Source organism: Gymnoscopelus braueri, assembly GCF_963280865.1.
Source record: "Gymnoscopelus braueri genome assembly, chromosome: 7".
Taxonomy (NCBI): domain Eukaryota; kingdom Metazoa; phylum Chordata; class Actinopteri; order Myctophiformes; family Myctophidae; genus Gymnoscopelus; species Gymnoscopelus braueri.
In genome coordinates, this window is record NC_137608.1 from 26,060,877 (window position 1) to 26,079,897 (window position 19,021).

The 19,021-nt window shown below is 42.6% G+C and overlaps 1 protein-coding gene across 2 annotated transcripts in view; it reads left to right on the top strand.

Moving 5' to 3' along the window:
- pde4d (phosphodiesterase 4D, cAMP-specific) overlaps nt 1-19,021 on the top strand; it is a gene marked incomplete at its 5' end in the record, with an annotated part of 272,984 nt that overhangs the window by 188,795 nt on the left and 65,168 nt on the right. Inside the window, one exon of one of the 2 annotated variants that reach the window (XM_080432824.1) lies at nt 12,096-13,066. The exons of the other annotated variant lie outside the window; for it this stretch is intronic. Within the exon in view, the coding sequence (XP_080288950.1) occupies nt 12,978-13,066 (89 nt within the window). Of the gene's footprint in view, nt 1-12,095; nt 13,067-19,021 lie in introns of those variants that run through there. 2 annotated transcript variants of the gene reach the window in all.

A 19,021-nucleotide genomic window follows, 5' to 3' on the forward strand; every position in this document is an offset into this window, starting at 1 on the left:
GATTGAGTGTGTCAATTATGTTTGTATCACCAGTCAATGAGCGGTTGCAGTTTGTCAGGATTTAATTGCCCTATTTACTTTGCGAGTCCTCCGTGAGAGGACGTTCCCGCTGGATTTCCACTGGGGCGGGCTTCGTTACATTAGGGCTGCGACGTGGCCACCAGAGCCGATCACAGCCACTCTAGACCATTGGTTCTCAAAGTGGGGTCCGGGGACCCCCAGGGGTACTTGAGGGGGTTCCAGGGGGTACCCAGCAAAATGTGTAAATATAGCATCGGAATAATTTTAACCTTTTATACTTTGGCTATTCAAAAATAGCAGATATACAAGCTCATAACGCGGCACCGAGTGCTATGAGCTTGTAGATCTGCTATTTTTAAAAAATCTTGAAAATTTGTGCAAATCTTTGAATATATATTTTGTAAAGCCAACATTTGTAACTCAAATCTTTGCTTCTGGGGGTCCCTGGAACATGTTTTTAGATGGGGGTCCGCGGCCAAATACACATCATTTTGGGGGTCCTTGACATGAAAAAGTTTGAGAACCACTGCTCTAGACAGTGCTTGTGATTCCACCAGACATGATTCAGGCTAGTCATGTGCCTCGTCTTCACGGAAAGCAGCCAAATACACAGTGAAAAGATGTCATATTTATATCATATCAGCCATTATTTACATTACCGATTCCTTTTCAATATTGTTTCAATGTCTGTATCAACAGAATGTGTCATAGGCAAGAAAAACTCAATTTTTAAAAAATATTTTGGAATTGACTGCTGGCAAGAAATATGACTTTAATCTGCCTCGCTCTTTGTGAGATTAACTGGAGAAAGTCAGACAGAACGACGGAAAGACACACAGCTGATTGCAATATCTCCGCCTGCATGGCCGAGATAACAAATCCATGCACTCACACAACGCTCACACATGCTGTAGCACACAGGCAACAGACACACGAAAGGGGGAGCTCAGGCACAAGTCCTGACATAATGTAGACGCTTCATCTCATGCAGATCGGTTATGCAGATTTCCAGCAAATCACACTGGAGGCTTTCTAGTATCCCACTGTATTTGTATCAGCAACATTTTTATCCCTTCATCTTTTGCAGCAAAGAGCCTGGATGCCATGAATACCAAGTAGGATTTTATGTAATTTTTGTTAGACATCCCTGCTGCAAGTGGAGATGTATTTATACTCTAAATGCATTTATGCAATTAGCGTGTAATTAACATTTAACTGTATTCTTTCGAGTGGGAAAAAAACACCCAATCAAATGTAGACACGAGATTTTGAAAGTGCGATCAGACAGTGGTTTTCAAAGTGGGGGCCGCCAGAATGTGAGCTTGTAGATCAGCCATTTTATGTTTTGTAAGCCCTTTCACGATGCGGGGGCCGCAGCCAGAGGCTATGGCTATTTGGGGGTCCTTGGCATGGAAAAGAGTGTCAACCCCTGGTCTAATGAGCATTTTCTTTACCCAGCTGTTCATTCTTCTCAGTCCGTAAAGTCCTTGTTGAAAAAGGACTGAGCAAATAGTTGCTCAGGCACAAATGGTTACCAAAATGATTAAGGAAACATTACCGAAAATGTGCCTGGTTGAAGAAGCACACAAAGAAACACCTTGAGTGCAAAAAAATTGAAACAATTCAATAAAACCTTAGGCCTACTGTATAATGTAAATAGGTTGCTGGGCAAAGGGAGTGTCTTCATTATTGACGCCCTCTACATTATTGATCCCTCTACATCCAACTTATTTATTCATTTAATTTTGGTTGGTAAGTCACATTTAATTCTTGATGAATTTATAACAGAATGGGATTATTTCCTCATTTTGAACTTGCTTCCAATTTCACTTGATTCAGCCACTCTGTCCTCTCAGTCTTATCTTCATCATGTTCCTCCTAGACACAGTCATATCATCTCCCCGGAGGTCACTATTGTGTCATATCATTCTACAGTACTCATCATACCCTTATAGATACTCAATCCATCTAATGCTGTGATTAAGGCTCAGAACAGTCAGCCCTGAGCCCTGAGCCAGCCTAGTGCCTAGTCTGCCACAGTGACACAGCTCTGGTGCAATGCAGGAGAAGTCTATTTTTGGAAAGGGGTAGCAGCAGAGCTGACACGATGGGTTGAAAGTATTGGCTGGAGTGGATTGATAGTTAAAGAGAGAAGACATACAGTGGATTGAGGCCCTAGGGAGTATGATTGAGAAAGTGGTGGTGAGGTCAAGGATTGTCTGCAATGTAAATACAGCCACACACCTTGTTATGCAATGACTACGTGCTCCATTAGATTAAATACTGTACAAAAAAATATTTGCAAATATGTATCCATCAAATGACAAGTGGCTGCATAGTAAGATACTATAAAAGGGAAAATACATTAGGTTATTTTTTTTAATATATAGTTAATTCGTGGTAATGTGGTACATGTGTGTGTATTGCTTTAACTAGGATCTAATGACCATGGATTAAGGAGATAAATGTTAGGACAGAGACTAATTAAGTGAGCTTTAACCTGCACCATGTGCTCATGACAGTATGGGCATGAGGAGGCAGGTGAGTAGCTGTTACTGTTTTCCTTCTGTACCAGCTTGTTGAACACTGAAAGGTGAGCGGTGCACTGACATCTGACAACACAGCTGGTGCTGTGACTTTTTGATTCATAATTAGGGTTCCAAGTCCAACCCTGTTGTATCTGTTAGGATTCTTCTTTTCCTCAGTTCCCAATCTCATCACAAAACTTGCAGGATATGTATACATAAATGAAATGCGTATACCCTGGCAGTTTCATTCAAATCTACCACTAGGGGTGCTACAAATGCAAAAATCAGTGTGACATAACATTTTATCAAACTATAAATTTAAAAATATTTTTCCAGTTATTACTAAACTCATATGTTTCATTACACTGTTGAACTACCCATCTTCAGCTGCTTGTCCGAAGTCATATCGAGGAGGTTGCAGCTCCAGCAGAGAGAACTTCCATTTCCCTGGCCACATTAGCCAGCTCCCCTCTGACTGGGGAATCCTGAGACGTTGCCAGGCCAGTGTGGAGATATAATCCTACCACCTGGTCCTCGGGTCTACCCCGTGGCCTCTTTCCAACTGGGCGTGCCTGGAAAACCAGGAGGCATCCTTACTAGATGCCTGATCCACCTCAACTGGCTCCTGTATACAGTACACCAAGGAGCAGCAGCTCTACTCCGAGTCCCTCACTTTTGACTTTTGACTGGCTTCACACTTTATCCCTAAAGGAGATGTCAGCCACTCTCCCGAGAAAACCTGTAGGCCACTTGTATCCGTGATATTGAGATTGACCGGTAGATCGAGCGACTTGCCTTCTGTCTCAGCCCTGTTTTCATCACAGTGATGCGGTACAGCAAATGCAATGCTCGCTGCTCTCGATTCTCAGGCAGACAGTAAGGAAAAAACAACACATATTGGCCACACATTTTGTTGTGTTGCTCATTCCAAGAATGCCCAATCCTTACAAGCTGTACCTCATTGTAAAGGTGACTAATCACCGTTAAAATTATATGAAACACAATATCAATTGGTATTATTAAAGGAGAGAAATGATTGACCGAAGTTAACTTTCCGAACTTTTTGTGGGCAGTTATATATATACATGCATACACATGTTTTTTTTTTTGTTTCTTCATCATTTTTCTTTATCTTCTTAGTCATCTTCTCACAGTCATCTCCTCATTCTGCAGTTGGACCCCATTAATTGCTGCTTGTGGCTATATTTTATTTTTTCATAATAGTACATAATAATATTACATATATCTTCTTAACTATCTTCAATTTGTACCTTTTATATACATTCAGTGTTTGTTAAACCATTGTCACAGGAGTAAGTGCCTTGAGTGAACCATGAAGCCATTGAGAGATATAGAGGGTTAGTCACACAGTTAAACCAGTGGCGTAACGCAGAATCGCGGGGCCTCCCCGCGGGAGTTTCACGTGAGTACATGCATGCGCGCGCAGCAAAATTTCGGGTCTAATTCGGTCTAATTCGGGTCTAATTTGGTTCTACTTGACCAATATAAATCAACTTTTTTCTTTTTTTTTGCTGTAAAAATATTTGTATCAGCGCAGGCGGGGCCCCCCCTGCTGGTGGCCCCCCCGCACCGCATCACTTGCTGCCCCTCCGTTACGCCACTGAGTTAAACACCCACTGTTTGAGAGAACCATACTCGCCAGATGGTGTACTGGAGATTGCCCGAGGTTATGGGCCATATTTCAACAGGCTTCCATCTGTACCTGCTCTGGGGAACTTAGCCGATGAAGTAATGGAAATGGATATAGCCAGTAACAACAGTGATATTGGAACTAGATTTTCACATGCTATTAAACATAGCCTCACCATCTGATCATGAATATCGATTTACAACTGAAGGTCAATCTTGTCTGCATTTCTCTGGTTGGTTGTGTGAAGCTCAAATGCTGGAACACAGAGGTGAGATGAGCCCCGACCCCCAATGTTTCTGCTTGATGAGCTGGTGGATAAACGTAAGAATCCAACGTCCCCATTCCACTTAGCACCACTAGTCAAATTTTAGAGCTGTAAAATCTATTAGAGATGGACAGTGTTTGTCAGTACAGATTCTTCGTTGTTTGAATCGTTGGTTGATTACATTGCAGAAACATGTATAGTTTTTTTTTGCAATATCTCGTGTTATTAAATGTTCAAATGTTGAGACTACAGATGAAAACTTGCATCCTTGCTAACTCCGACGTATTTACACTGCATCCAACTCTGCTGCTGTAGTTTTGTTGTAAATTGAGCATCTGATAGAGGGATTGGAGTGCATTTAAATGGATGACAGGAAAACCACTCTCCCTTCAGGGTGCTTCCACTTTCTCTAAATTGAATGAATCAAATTCTGACACATTCTACCATAAATAAATAATATTCAATACATAATAAATGCATTTTGTGCCACAAGAAGATTGGTTGCAGTTTAACCTCCCCCTGTTTAGTACAAGCTAGCTTTGCATCATCTCAAAAGAACTATCGTGCATTACTGACCAGACGGAGGTGAAATTCTTATCAATGTTCTTGTTGAATATTTTGGATAGATAAAACACAGTACGTGCTATAAATATTTATACAGCTTCCATCATGGTCTGTGGTGACCTCAGCCAGTGCACTCTTGTATAATTTTGACAAAGTAAGCCTCCGCTTTAATAAATATGCCTTCCTTAAAGTTGATGTTGAACTGTGGTAAAACCTTGGGTTGGGTTGTATCGTATGTAAGTTTTTTGGAAAGCAAAATGGCTTTAATCATATTATTTCCCTTAATGGAAGTTGTCTTGTGCTATCAAAATGGATATACAGTATCACTAATATCAGTGTATGTATGTATGTATGAAAGAATCCACTTTGTTTGCGTTCATTTATGTGCTAGATGTGTGATGTTGCCGTACTATGAGAGTGAATGGGGTAATTACTACCGGTTCTTGGATCACAGAGCATAGAAGCAACAAGTAGATCAACAATATTTGGACTGATGTACTGCAGACTCAGAGGTAGTTACAGAATAAAGCCCAAGGCTCTACCACAGTTCAACATCTCTTTCAAGTCAAAGAGACAAATAAGCATCTTGTCATACCTCTCCACATGTCTGGGATGGTGGAATTTTTTTTGCCACTTGAACATTGTTCACATTCTCCGAGTGGCCCTTGACAGAAACCTCTGCACATCCCATTTGGCATCTAGTTACAAATATGTGATTTGAAGGGGGGATGGGTTAATCTTTCCCAAAATGCCACCGCATCACAAGCTGTGGATGACAAGGAGGAGGAGTGGGCCCCTGGCATTTCCACAGTGACAAACCAAGTGATGCGCCATGTGACAGCTGGCCCAGATACCCCACATCTATAGGAGAGGAACAAAATGTGTATGAAAGCTCCATCTCCACACGCTCTCCGATTTATTGTGCAGGTTGCATTCAAACGGAAAGTGTTCTGAACATGTGAATACAAAAGATGTAAAAAAAAATGTGGTAATGATGAAGGCTGAGTTTGGAGGTCTAGGCTTACAGTAGCTGTCTAAGATAATTTGACAGATGTTATTTCAGCCTTTGTGCTGTGAACAGCCTTCAAGAGCTAAACTGTTTTTTTTGTTTCTTCATCATTTTTCTTTATCTTCTTAATCATCTTCTCACAGTCATCTCCTCATTCTGCAGTTGGACCCCATTAATTGCTGCTTGTGGCTATATTTTATTTTTTCATAATAGTACATAATAATATTACATATATCTTCTTAACTATCTTCAATTTGTACCTTTTATATACATTCAGTGTTTGTTAAACCATTGTCACAGGAGTAAGTGCCTTGAGTGAACCATGAAGCCATTGAGAGATATAGAGGGTTAGTCACACAGTTAAACCAAAACATGTGGTAATGATGAAGGCTGAGTTTGGAGGTCTAGGCTTACAGTAGCTGTCTAAGATAATTTGACAGATGTTATTTCAGCCTTTGTGCTGTGAACAGCCTTCAAGAGCTAAACTATTTTTTTTCAATAAAGAATATTTTGTTTTATAAAGATGAAGACTCTCCAAAAAAACATAACAAAAAAAAGACAAGAAAAAAGAGGAAGGCCACAGCATTTTCCTGCATGCACATCATCAAAACAGGTATATCATTACATAAAGTTGATAGAGAGGTGTTTAAATAATAGCAAAACCCTCTATGTCCGCTGAATCAAATTAACCACTTGATCCCTGGCATGCCTACTCTGGGGGGAAATAGCATATTTACAAGCTCACAACACATCGCAACGCATTGTCAAAGGCAAAGGGATTCGGTGTAGGCGGAAAAAAGCTGTGCAGAGTGTTCTGCACACTATATTGATGTCGCTTCATCAAAGCCTTACTTCACCTTCCCTCTAGGCTTTCGTGACCTAAAAAAAACAGCATTGCTGTCTGACATGTATGACAGAGAGCAGTCATGCTGTTGGAATGTCATTCAGCTTGTACCAGTTCTATGCTGGGTTTGTTGAAGGTGTACAGTCTGCGTTTCTCAGGACTATTGACCTGGGGATAAATGAAGAAAAGTAGTTTGCTGCAGTCAGTGGTGGACAGTAACTAATTACATTTACTGTACTTGAGTACAATTTTGAGTTACATTTACTTGAGTATTTAAAAAAACATATGTCTACTCCAATACATCGCAGAGGCAATATTGTACCTTTTACACCACTATTTGCCAGTTTAAGTTACTAGTTGCTTAGAATTAGATTATTATTGCAAAACATACATTTAAAACGTACCACTTACTATTCGAAAATAGCCATTAACCACTTACTTCAGCTATTTAAAAATGGCCGATCTTCAAGCTCACAATGTGAACTTGTAGAACAGCTATTTTTTTAAACATTTGATATTTTTTGAAAAAGTTTAATACTTTTACTTTGGTACAGTACTTTCAATATATTTTGTACTTTTACCCTAGTTGAGTATTGTGGTATTTTGGTATGGCTACTTTTACTTATACAGTAAGTAAAACATCTGAGTACTTCTTCAACCACTGAAGAAAAGTCGTTTGCTGCAGCAAATGTCACCATGCATGAAATCGATATCCACTTGTTCCAGTGGTTAATGTGGCCCCTATCTCCTGCTCCCCAGACATAGAGGGTGTGCTGATTAAAATGTGATATACTTTGGATAAAGATTGCAGCTTTCAGGGTGGCAAGCAGGGCTCACTGTGATTAGGAGAAATACGGCCAATCGTTCATGTTTGTTACAGGATAGCGTCGACTTTATTCCTGCTAGATTTAATTCATTCTCAAAATATCTTTCGGTACCGTTTCATCTTAAATTTTATTGAGATGAATCTTAGTAGTGTTTTCCTTTCTCATCTGGGCATTGTCTCGTACGCCACCTTCTCCATTACTGCTCTTTTATTACCTTCTCATTTGTCATTGCTGATGATGCTGTCAGATAGCACTACCATCTTCTTCTACGTCACTCTGTATCTCTCTCTGCCCCCCTCTCTTTCTCTGTCGTCCTCTTTTCTTCAGCCCTTCTTCTCTCACTCTCTCTCTCTCTCTTTCTCTCTCTCTCTCTCTCTCTCTCTCTCTCGCATGCGTTCTCCCTTTCATCTCACACTGTCAGCCTCCAGGATGAATCGTGACAGCGCAACAGTGTTCAGGAGAGCAGGGGGCAAGAGCCCCTATACTAACACAGAGGGACTAGGATTATGTAATACCACACACACACACACACACACACACACAGAAAATGCAGGGACTTATAGCGCACATACAGTTCTATTTTTAGACTTTTGTCAATTTGCGTGGAGCATGGTGGAAAAGATATGATAAGCATGTGTGGTTTGGATGTTACTGTGCAATGTGCATGGTTGCATGTACAGTAGCTCTAGTCTATATGCATGTGTTGGGAATTCATTAATCTCTCAAGAACAGATTCTGCTCTGCGTTTGAATCTGTCGGGGAGGTTTGTCATAACGTGTGCGCACTGGGCTACAAGTGGGCGTGCCTTCAGATCAGGAAGCAGGCCGCGCTTTACCCAATCAAATGTAGTGGGCGGGATTCACGTGTCCGTCGATCCTTCCCCTCTCGAAACCAACCGAAACTCATTTAACAATAGCGTCCGCGGAGCAGACAAAACCACAGAAAGATATTCACATTTTAACTTGCTCTTTCATCATAGAAACAAGTGGGCTTATAACCAAAACGATCCATGTTCTCTGGGAGAAGTGGTGTTAGTGTTCCTTGTAGAAATATTGTTAGTGGGAATGAAAACATAGTCGCACCACCGGAAGTGATGCGCTGAAGGCAGACCAAAACCCCGGTTTCCTTGCGCACGGGTGCTACGTTTTCTTCCTCCCGGAGCCAACTGAGATAGTGAAAAACAGCAGAGGGCGCTGTTTTTCCTTTTCATTTGGCGCTGGGTTCCCAGATTGGGAATTCATAGATCTGCGTGACAGTGTCGTACAATTAAGTATAAATCAGGCCTACTTTAAGTGGTTAACTTGTTATTTTTAGGGCTGCAGAGTATAGCCAATTGTTTTACCCCGTTTTTCTTCCCATTTACACTTTGGAAGTGTAATTCCTCCCCACACATTTCTGTGTTGCCACTGCTGTTTTACCCTACTGGCTCCCCTGCCAGTGAGAAGCCCCCACTGGCAGGGAGTAGTGCTTCCCTCCTACTGCCGTTCAACCCCCCCCCCCCGCTGACAGGTGCCGCCCCAGCCCATAGGAGTACATGCAGTGAACACAGCCAATTGTGTTCGTATACTGTATTCTCAGCCAAACCGGATGCACCGCGGTAGATTCAAACCCCTAGACTCTGGGTGAAAGGCAGGTAATTTACCCTTGCGCCATCTAAGCGCCCAGTCTTATTTGTTTGTCATTTTTTTACCCTTTATTTGACAGAGCCAGTGGAGAAATACATGAAATAGGGAGAGAGAGTGTAGGGCAATGACACACACAGCAAATGGTCCAACCAGCCAGGAATCAAACCGGGAACTCACTGATCAGGGCATTTTGCACCCTAACTACTTGGCTCTCAGGGTGCCTAGGTTTTGTCACTAGCAGATTCCTCCACCTTCAGCACTCCTCCACCCTATCCCTATCCATGGGTGCTTGTTGTGGGTGAGGGCGCTGGTTTACAGAGGTGGTTGGATTCTTGGCAGCAGTTGAGAGGCTGCTGACGTGTGTGTTGGGCAGGATGTGTGTAAGAAGCAGCCCTGGATCCTGTTTTTCAGCCCGCAAGCGCTGGAGCTGTGCCAGGGATATGGTTTTTATAATGCAAAACATACACAAGTGCACGTACACTTGCACGCAAACACACACACACACACACACACACACACACACACACACACACACACACGCAAACTTATTGTGGTAACCCCAGCCTCAACCCACAAATTCTTTGCCAACACTATTCCTACAAAAAAGGAAAGAAGAATTGACATACGCACGTATACATGCACGTGTACACACACGCACGCACGTCCGCGCGCGCACACACACACACACACACACACACACACACACACACACACACACACACACACACACACACACACACACACACACACACACACACACACACACACACACACACACACACACACACACACACACAATTTGACACGCACACAGCCATGCAAACAGATGCACATGCACTCTGCAAAAGGAACTATAGTTAAGATGGTGAATTACAATGCCAGTTTCTTTATGGCATTTTAACTGATGCCATTGAGAAGCTATGAGGCCAGTATGACCTGTACTGTTTCTGGGTAGTGTTTGGCTGTACATGCCTGATCTATGACTACATGTGAACCCTGAAGTCATTGGTGATTGAGAACAGAGGTATGCTTAATATGCCAGCCATGACCATAACATCCTGGAGAACTAGTTTCCTGAAAAGGACCTCTGCCTTCAGAGGCCCCTCTTGCACACGCACATGACAACACATACAGTACAGCATTGGTTCTCAAAGTGGGGTCCGGGGACCCCCAGGGGTCAATATAGCGTCACAATAATTTTAACCACTTAAACCATATTTTATACTTAGTTTGGCTATTCACAAATAGCAGATATACAAGCGCATAGCACGGCACAGAGTGCCGCGCTATGAGCTTGTAGATCTGCAAAATGTGTTAATATACATGTAGCGTCACAATAATTGTAACCACTTAAACCATATTTTATACTTAGTTTGGCTATTAAAAAATAGCAGATATACAAGCTCATAGCGCGGTACCGTGGCACAAAATATTTTTGAGCTGGGCGTCAGCAGCCAAATACATATCATTTTGGGGGTCCTTGACATGAAAAAGTTTGAGAACTACTGCAGTACAGTACATATGCACACGCACGCACGCGCGCACACACACACACACACACACACACACACACACACACACACACACACACACACACACACACACACACACACACACACACACACAGTTAATGTGAGTTTGTCTATTCAGTTGCGTTGAAACATAAGCCTGAATTACTGCTGTGGCTGTTTGAAACCGCTCGGTTCCATGGCTTTCATGTACACCCTAGAGAAAGACAGAGAGGGGTGCTTAGATAAGCTTTAAAAAAATAAATAAAATAAAGTAGGACATTCTGTGCTATGGGTTTTGCAGTGGTAATAGAGAAGATCCCATATAGGATGAGAGATGGGAGACGGAGTGAAAGAATGAATGAATGAATGAAATTTTTATTTTCGTGTCATGCCACCATTTTGGCCCATCCCATATGGGATTATATGACACATTACACAAAAAGAAAACAAAACATTAACAGTCCATTAACAGTCCTTCCTGTTCATATTACATCCTTCCTTATAACATACCATTTAAATAAAACATGCGTATAGTACTTATATGAACAAAATAAGAACAAAAAAGACAATGCCATTTTACATATAAATGTGAGTGAAAGGGAGAGAGGTGGAGCAGAGGGTTGTGTGGAGGGGTTGATTACTTTAAGGTTAAGGGTTTAACCACTGAAACCCTATATACTGTGCTTGGTTGACCAGGGTCCCCTCCTTTTTCCCACTATACCCCTAATCTCTTAGGCAAAACAACAGCCGACTACAAGCTGTGATCTACTGTACAGGCTGTGAGCTTTTAGATAGGCTATTTGCACCGAATGTTTGCCTATTATGACATGGTCACAATAGGGACGCTATAGGGTTCATGATGTTCAGTGGGAAAATGAGGGAAATTTACTTATTTCACCCTGTACTCACATTACTGTGTGTGTGTGTGTGTGTGTGTGTGTGTGTGTGTGTGTGTGTGTGTGTGTGTGTGTGTGTGCGTGTGCGTGTGTGTGTGTGTGTGTATATTATATATATATATTATATTATATACAGTAGGTGTATTGCTGTGTATACACATGTGCATGACGTGTGGCAGTGTGCGCTAAGAGGATCAATAGGTTTACCTAACTGGAGCTCAACTCTTACACTCGCACTGGGTCGGGACATCCCACTGACTAGTAGAGACAGGGGAGGGAGGGGCAGAGAGGGAGAGAGGGAGAGGGACAGAGCGAGAGAGAGACAGAGCGACAGAGTGAGAGAGCAACAGAGCGAGAGACAGAGAAAGAGAGAGAGAGAGAGAGAGGAGACACACTGCAGGCGCTTCACTCTTTTTTTTTCATCCCCATTTCCTCTCTTCCCTCCCTGGGAGATTGTGGGCAGGCAGAACCGAGGGAGAGGCAGTGTATGAGAAAGGGGCGAAAGCTCAACAGTGACAGGGTGTGTGACTATCTGCGTGTGCGTGTGCGTGTGTGCATGTGTGTGTTTTCAACATGCTCTGTCATGCTGGTGTTGACTATCACCGCCTTTCCAACCGGCGTCACTGGCTGTCAGGAAGAGGAATGTTTTCCGGAGGAATGACTCCCTGAACTGCTTCACCATGTGGATGTGGGACAGCGATTTTCAGACACTCGCCGGAAGAATTCCTCGGAAAAAAAGACGAGAGCCAGAGAGCTTAGCTTCGTCCTGCTGGGTGGCCTCCTGTGTGCTAAAGCTAACCACCAGAGTTGCTCACTGGGAGGACACTGACTTTAAACTCTGCTCTACTTCATAGTTTTTGTTTTGTTTTGTTTTGATCATTGCATTTGATGGGGATTTTCGCACACATTTATTTTCTGGATCTCAATGGATTTTCTGGTGATGTGTCATTTGCCTTCTGGATTTGCCTTGTAACGTGCATCCTGACGCAGCGATGCCCTGAGGAAGGACTCAACCGAGACCAAATTTGAGCGGTGTGTCCTCACTGAAACACTACGTCTGAATGGGGCACGACGGCACAGCAGCGGACTACAGAATGGGACTGTGCATGTGCTGGGGCCTGTGGATGGCCAGCATTTGTAGATAGATAGAGAGATACAGTAGAGGGAGTTGTAAAGGTGTAAGCCAGTTGACAGGTGTGGGGGGGGGGGGGGACACATTCCTCACACGGCCCAGGTATGAAGCCTGGACACTGTACCCTCACACACAGTGAGAGGTCCATGATGCACCTCAGACAGTTCCCTTTCAGGAGGCACTCCTGGATATGGTGAGTGTTGGTAGCTGTGTTGGTGACCTGGTGTGTGTGTGTGTGTGTGTGTGTGTGTGTGTGTGTGTGTGTGTGTGTGTGTGTGTGTGTGTGTGTGTGTGTGTGTGTGTGTGTGTGTGTGTGTGTGTGTGTGTGTGTGTGTGTGTGTGTGTGTGTGTGTGTGTGCGCACTACATACAGTATGCTTGCAGATGTTGTCTACTTTTCTTTTGTGTTGTGTTAACTAATCGCAGTTTACTGGCCTGTTTTACTGTAAAAGTAAGAGTGAGAGTGTACTGTGTAGTATATCTAACTCTAGTGTATGTTGTTTTGTAGTGTGGTTAGGGCTCCCCTAAGGCTGGCCCTGCCCAAAACAGCCCTTCCTAGTCTTTTCCCAGCTCAGTTCAGCTCTACTCGGGGAAATGTATTGTTAAATGGGCCAGACATTTCCTGTCGTTTTCTCCCACACTGAATGCTTGAGTTGATCCATAAACGACAGGGTAAATCAGACAGAAGTGCCAAGCGCACATAAGCACTGTAATACCGAGTTGGACAGTTCTCCTATAGAGTCAAACACGCTGAAGTAACTTGATTGCAATAACTTGTTGGTTCACTCCACCGTCTAGTTTTCACTGCACTGCCACGTTGGTTTGTTTATGGGAAGGTAGTTACTTCAGGAATAGTGTCTACAGGGTGATGACAAAGGCTGGGTCATCAGAGTATATTACAGAGGAACAATGTATACACTGTAAAATTTCTCTCTGCTTTTGGTGTTTCACCCTATCAGACCTACAGTACACAGCAAAATGTGGATCGTTAATTTAGCTAAGAGTTCACTCTCAGAGTTAAACTCAGTATTTCACTGTGTATCTGTGTTTCTGTGAAGCAACCAAAGTGGTGTAGAAACATGTAAACATTGTGACACATACACAGTGTTCTTCCTATCTGTTGTGACGTGCATCTGCGTTATGCAGACATCTGGGCATGTGCCTTTGTTTTAAACAAACGAAGTTACAGTATAGCCAAGCTACTGACATCCACACAGCCAATCTGCTAACCTCTAACTTGGAGAGATGAGCTGAAGATGTCAAATCAGTCTTTATGTCTTCAACCTTCCGCTGCCGGCAGGAGCCATTGCTTCAATAAACCGACACGGCACGCTTATAGGTCCAATGGCGGTGTGCTGCATGGAATTTTCACATCATAATAGACATTTTTATCTGAGTACAGTTGTGCTAAACTAAATTGAGCAAACCCAGTTATTAACCTTTTCAAGGGGATCTTTGGAACAGATGGAATATAGACAAAGAAATTAAGCGAGCAACAGCTGAGCACTCCACCGGCATAACACGGCAGATATGGACACACTCACATGGCGCACACAAGCGCACATCCACACGAGTGTAGGCGGCTTGGGTCTTTGAAGAACGAAGCAGTGTGGAATGTTCTTGGTTAATCCATGGGCAGCTACGTAAACAGAAACACAACAAAACATCTCTCTCTCTCTCCTCTCTCTCGTCGTCCTCCTCTCTCCTCTCCACAGACACTGGCATGGATTATTATACACGCTCGCTTAGACAGTGCTAGTGTACAAGTAGAGCACACTCGGGCTGCACGCAATCCAGGGTGACGTTAGCCTGAAGGTCAGACGCAGTTGTACATCTGCTATTTTTGAACATTATTTGAAAAAATCTTGAAAGTGTTTGAAAAATTACTCAAGTCTTCTCTTTTGGGGGTGTCCCTGGCAAAAAAAAACTTTTTCAGATGGGGGGTCCGCGGCCAAATACATATCATTTTGGGGGGGGGTCCTTGGCACGAAAACGTTTGAGAACTACTGATTTAGAAGGCATTTGTAGAATTGGCCTCAGGTCTTAATCCATTGAGACCTGAAGCCGATTCTACATGTCTCCTAAATCTCAACAGTATTCTGAAAAACGTATGTTTCTATATCAGTGGTGCTCAATCTTTTTCATGTCAAGGACCCCCAAAATTATATGTATTTGGCCGCGGACCCCCATCAAAATATTTAGTTCCAGGGACCCCCAGAAGCAACGATTTGAGTTAAAAATGTTCGCTTTAAATATATATATATTCAAAGATGTGCACACATTTTCACGATTTTTCAAAAATAGCAGATCTACAAGCTCGTAGCGCGGCACTCGGTGCCGCGCTATGAGCTTGTATATCTGCTATTTTTGAATAGCCCAAAGTGTAAAATAATGCTTTTTAGCTCAAATCTAAAAATGACACAGTTCCAGGTCATAATGGGTTAAGAATGTACATGGTACTGTATATCCCTGAGCGGTATCAGTGTGTGTACATTTCCAGCGTGGCTCTCCCAGGCCCCGGGCCGTCACTATAGAGAATCACCACAGGCCTCGATTTAAGCTGACAAATAAATGATGGTAATGTGCCAGGAAGCCGGTTTTTGACATGCGTCACTCAGCACATTCCAGGTTGGACAAACAGAAGGCTTTTTTCACATAGGGGGAGGGAAAAGTCTGACGGAGAGATCTACTTCACAGCATTTTGGAATTCATTACGTAGGCGATTTTGTGAGTGATGTAGCAAACTCGTTGACGGCATTCAAACAACATGTCTGGGCTGTCATGGTTGTCAGAATTGAGCATTATCCTTTTAGAAAGGGAGATGATCCTGTCTGATTGTATTTAGAGGCAGGGCTTCTTTTTTTTTTTACCTCTTGCTGCAAAGGAATGAACCTTCGGTGTTGTGTTTGTGTGCATGTGTGTATGTGTGTGTGTGTGTGCGTGCGTGCGTGCGTGCGTGCGTGCGTGCGTGCGTGCGTGCGTGCGTGCGTGCGTGCGTGCGTGCGTGCGTGCGTGCGTGCGTGTGCACGCATGCGGAAGAGCTTTCAGCTGGTTTTGTATTATTCATTGTACCTTGATAATAGACCAGTCCCCTCCTCTCTGTCTCAGGCTGGCATTTACAGCCACAGTACCGACAGAAGCATGGGGCTTAAGTTAACACAAAGCCATGGATTCTACAGTAGGCATGCCCAGTTACAAGAAAATTCAATATAAACACTCGCACACACGCGTGCGCACACACGCACCCGCACACACTAATAAAGATTTGCAGAAATTGGGAATTTGTATGCTCTTTTTACAGCAACAATGTGAGTGTGTACAGTATTAAGACCTCTAGCTTCCTCACTCACCAATTCTCTCTCTCTCTGCACGCGGGGATGTTATGTTAGTGGTTTTACTGTGACAGGCACACATAAAGTCAATACAGTCTGCATGTTCATCGACCATCAGCCCAGTGGTTGATTAGTGTTCCCATACGCTTAGAAACTATGTAATTAATAATGTATTATTTCACTTAATTTCATACTGTTTCCTCTCATAAGCCACATTTTTTCATTTTGCATTTAGCTCTTTTAGCAATGTAAACAAATGCATGACTATACAGTAGTACAGTATATGTGCTGTATGAAGCACAAACCGGAGAGGAAATGAAAAGCATGTGCAGTAATCCAATAAACACAACACACTGTGTACATAAGGCTGGGAATACAGGACAGAGTAGTAGGACTAGGATACACATATTTAGAAAACATGCTGTTAGAAATGCTCTGCTGCATCTGTCTCTGTCTCTCTCCCCCTGTGTCCTTCTGTCTCTAATTTCTACTTCTATAGGGCATTAGAACGGGTTGAGCTTTGGGAAATACGTGGAGTTTAATGGGAAGTATTGGCAGGGATTATTTTCCCCCTCGTCTATACTGTACGCAAAATAATTCTCATTATCTCCCTTTTGGCTCTCTCTCTCTCTCTCTCTCTCTCTCTCTCTCTCTCTCTCTCTCTCTCTCTCTCTCTCTCTCTCTCTCTCTCTCTGGCTCTTGCCTGAGGGTGGGTTGCTCAGGTTAAGCAATCAGATGACAAGGCCTTTTGTGGCTGAACGTTAGCATGGTTTCCACGGGTGTTGCTTGGAACAGTATGTTTATGTTGCAGCCAAACTTTAGATTACCTTCCCATACTCTTCAGGTACGGCATTAGGACTGAGGTTGAGGTTCTCAATCACCAGGCAGTGACTTCAGGCTGCATTATGTAGTCAGGCAGGCATATGCAGCCAAACAGTACAGGTCATACTGGCTTCAGGCATATGCAGCCAAACAGTACAGGTCATACTGGCTTCATACCTGCTCAATGGCATCATTTAAAATGCCATAAAAACAAACGAACATTGTAGGTCTCTCTTAAATGTAGTGCCTTTTTTGCTGAGTGCTGGAGCGCACATGCATTATGTGTAGCCATGTATACTATGTAAGATGCTGCATTCATTGCCTCTTGCCTACAGCATCAGTCTTTGTTAGTCTGCTGCACTGGGTGCTGGTAATGCAGACAGCCTTATTATGGTGGTTTTCTATTCACTCTGTCTGGAGACTCATACTAACAAGATAGAGAAGAGAGAGAGGGGGCATTATTCAGTAAGTGTTGATTCAAGCCTATTCAGACCCATGCTTTTGTTTACAGTGTTGCCCTGAAAGAGGCTAAGCCATCTATAAGAGGGTCTGTTTGTCTGTGTGTGACTGCCCGTTAAGTTAATCTCGCAAACCAGTTGACCAATAAGAGCCATTTATTGTGCACACTGGCACTGGGCTAACCTGGAATCCCACAAAATTGTGTCCTATACTGTTTTCAGATATTTAAAGGTAGGGTAAGTAATTTTCTTTGGTTAAAATAAGTGTTACATAGCTCTATATTCTGATAGTACCCATTGCTATAGTGTGTTTGTTCAGTAACAGGAGTCGTCATGTCTCTCCTGCTCTTTATTAACAGAAAATTCATTTTCAGGTCAGGATACCAATTTTATCTAATCAGGAAATAGAACTAAAAAAGGATACAGATTAAACAAGTAATACTATCACAATATAGAGCTTTAACCTTTTAACCAGAAAAAAACGTTTTAGTTTTCACCAAAAAATATCACTTACCCTACCTTTAACTTCAACGCATTTTTATGGAAGTCAGTGGGGCTCGGATTGCCCAAATAGTCACGGATGACGTCGTCAGCTGACTCTTTAAGAGTCAAGCTGTTCATAAGGAAGTGAATGGCATTCACTTCGGACTTAAACCTTGCTCAAATATGCATTCATACGTCATAGATGACTGGCATTTTAGACTGGCCACATGAAGTACGAGATCCACTTGAAGCCACACCATTATTGGGCCCAGTCTTGTTTATATTAATTTCAGGTATGCAATAATAAATAATAATTTGCATGAATCATTGCCAGTGGTAATGATTTGTTTGTCCAATAGGAGATGAGCCCTTGGAGTTAATATGAACTGGTTAAAACCTGTGTTATGATGTCAAGGTGACATGTACCCAACCAAATGCATCAGTTCCAACGCTCTTGCTGAATCTCAATATAATTAGTCCTCTTTGGAATTGCAAAACGTTTAGCACATTATTTCTCACCTTCTCTCTCTGGGGTTTTGCAGCGTGTTCACAAGAGCGAGCGTGTGTGTGTGGGTGTTGAGTCAGTAAAATCTGTTAGTCCATTAACAAGATGAGTTTTCATACTCAAACAGGCTTTTTTTCTCAGAATTTCACTTACTCATCTCTTTTTACCACCTTCTCTTTTTGACTGATGCCGCCACTTTCACTTGACCTCTTTGCATGCTCTGTTTTTGTCTTCTCTTTTTTACATGTGCTGGCTCATGCAAATAAACACATACCAACATACACGTACAGTAAGGAATGAGCGATGTCTGGAGACAGTGTTCCATTACTCACTAAAGAGAATAAAAGCCAAGAACACCATTACTCATCACTAGAACTGTGCAACAGCGGGCCAGACAATGGTGATCAGTCAACTTTACTGCAAATGATTCTGTTTTATCCAGTCATCCTTTTTATGATGAGAGACTATTAACAATCATTACATTATCTTGAAATAATATAATCAATGTAAATATACTTTACATTATCACCCAGACATTCAGATCCCACT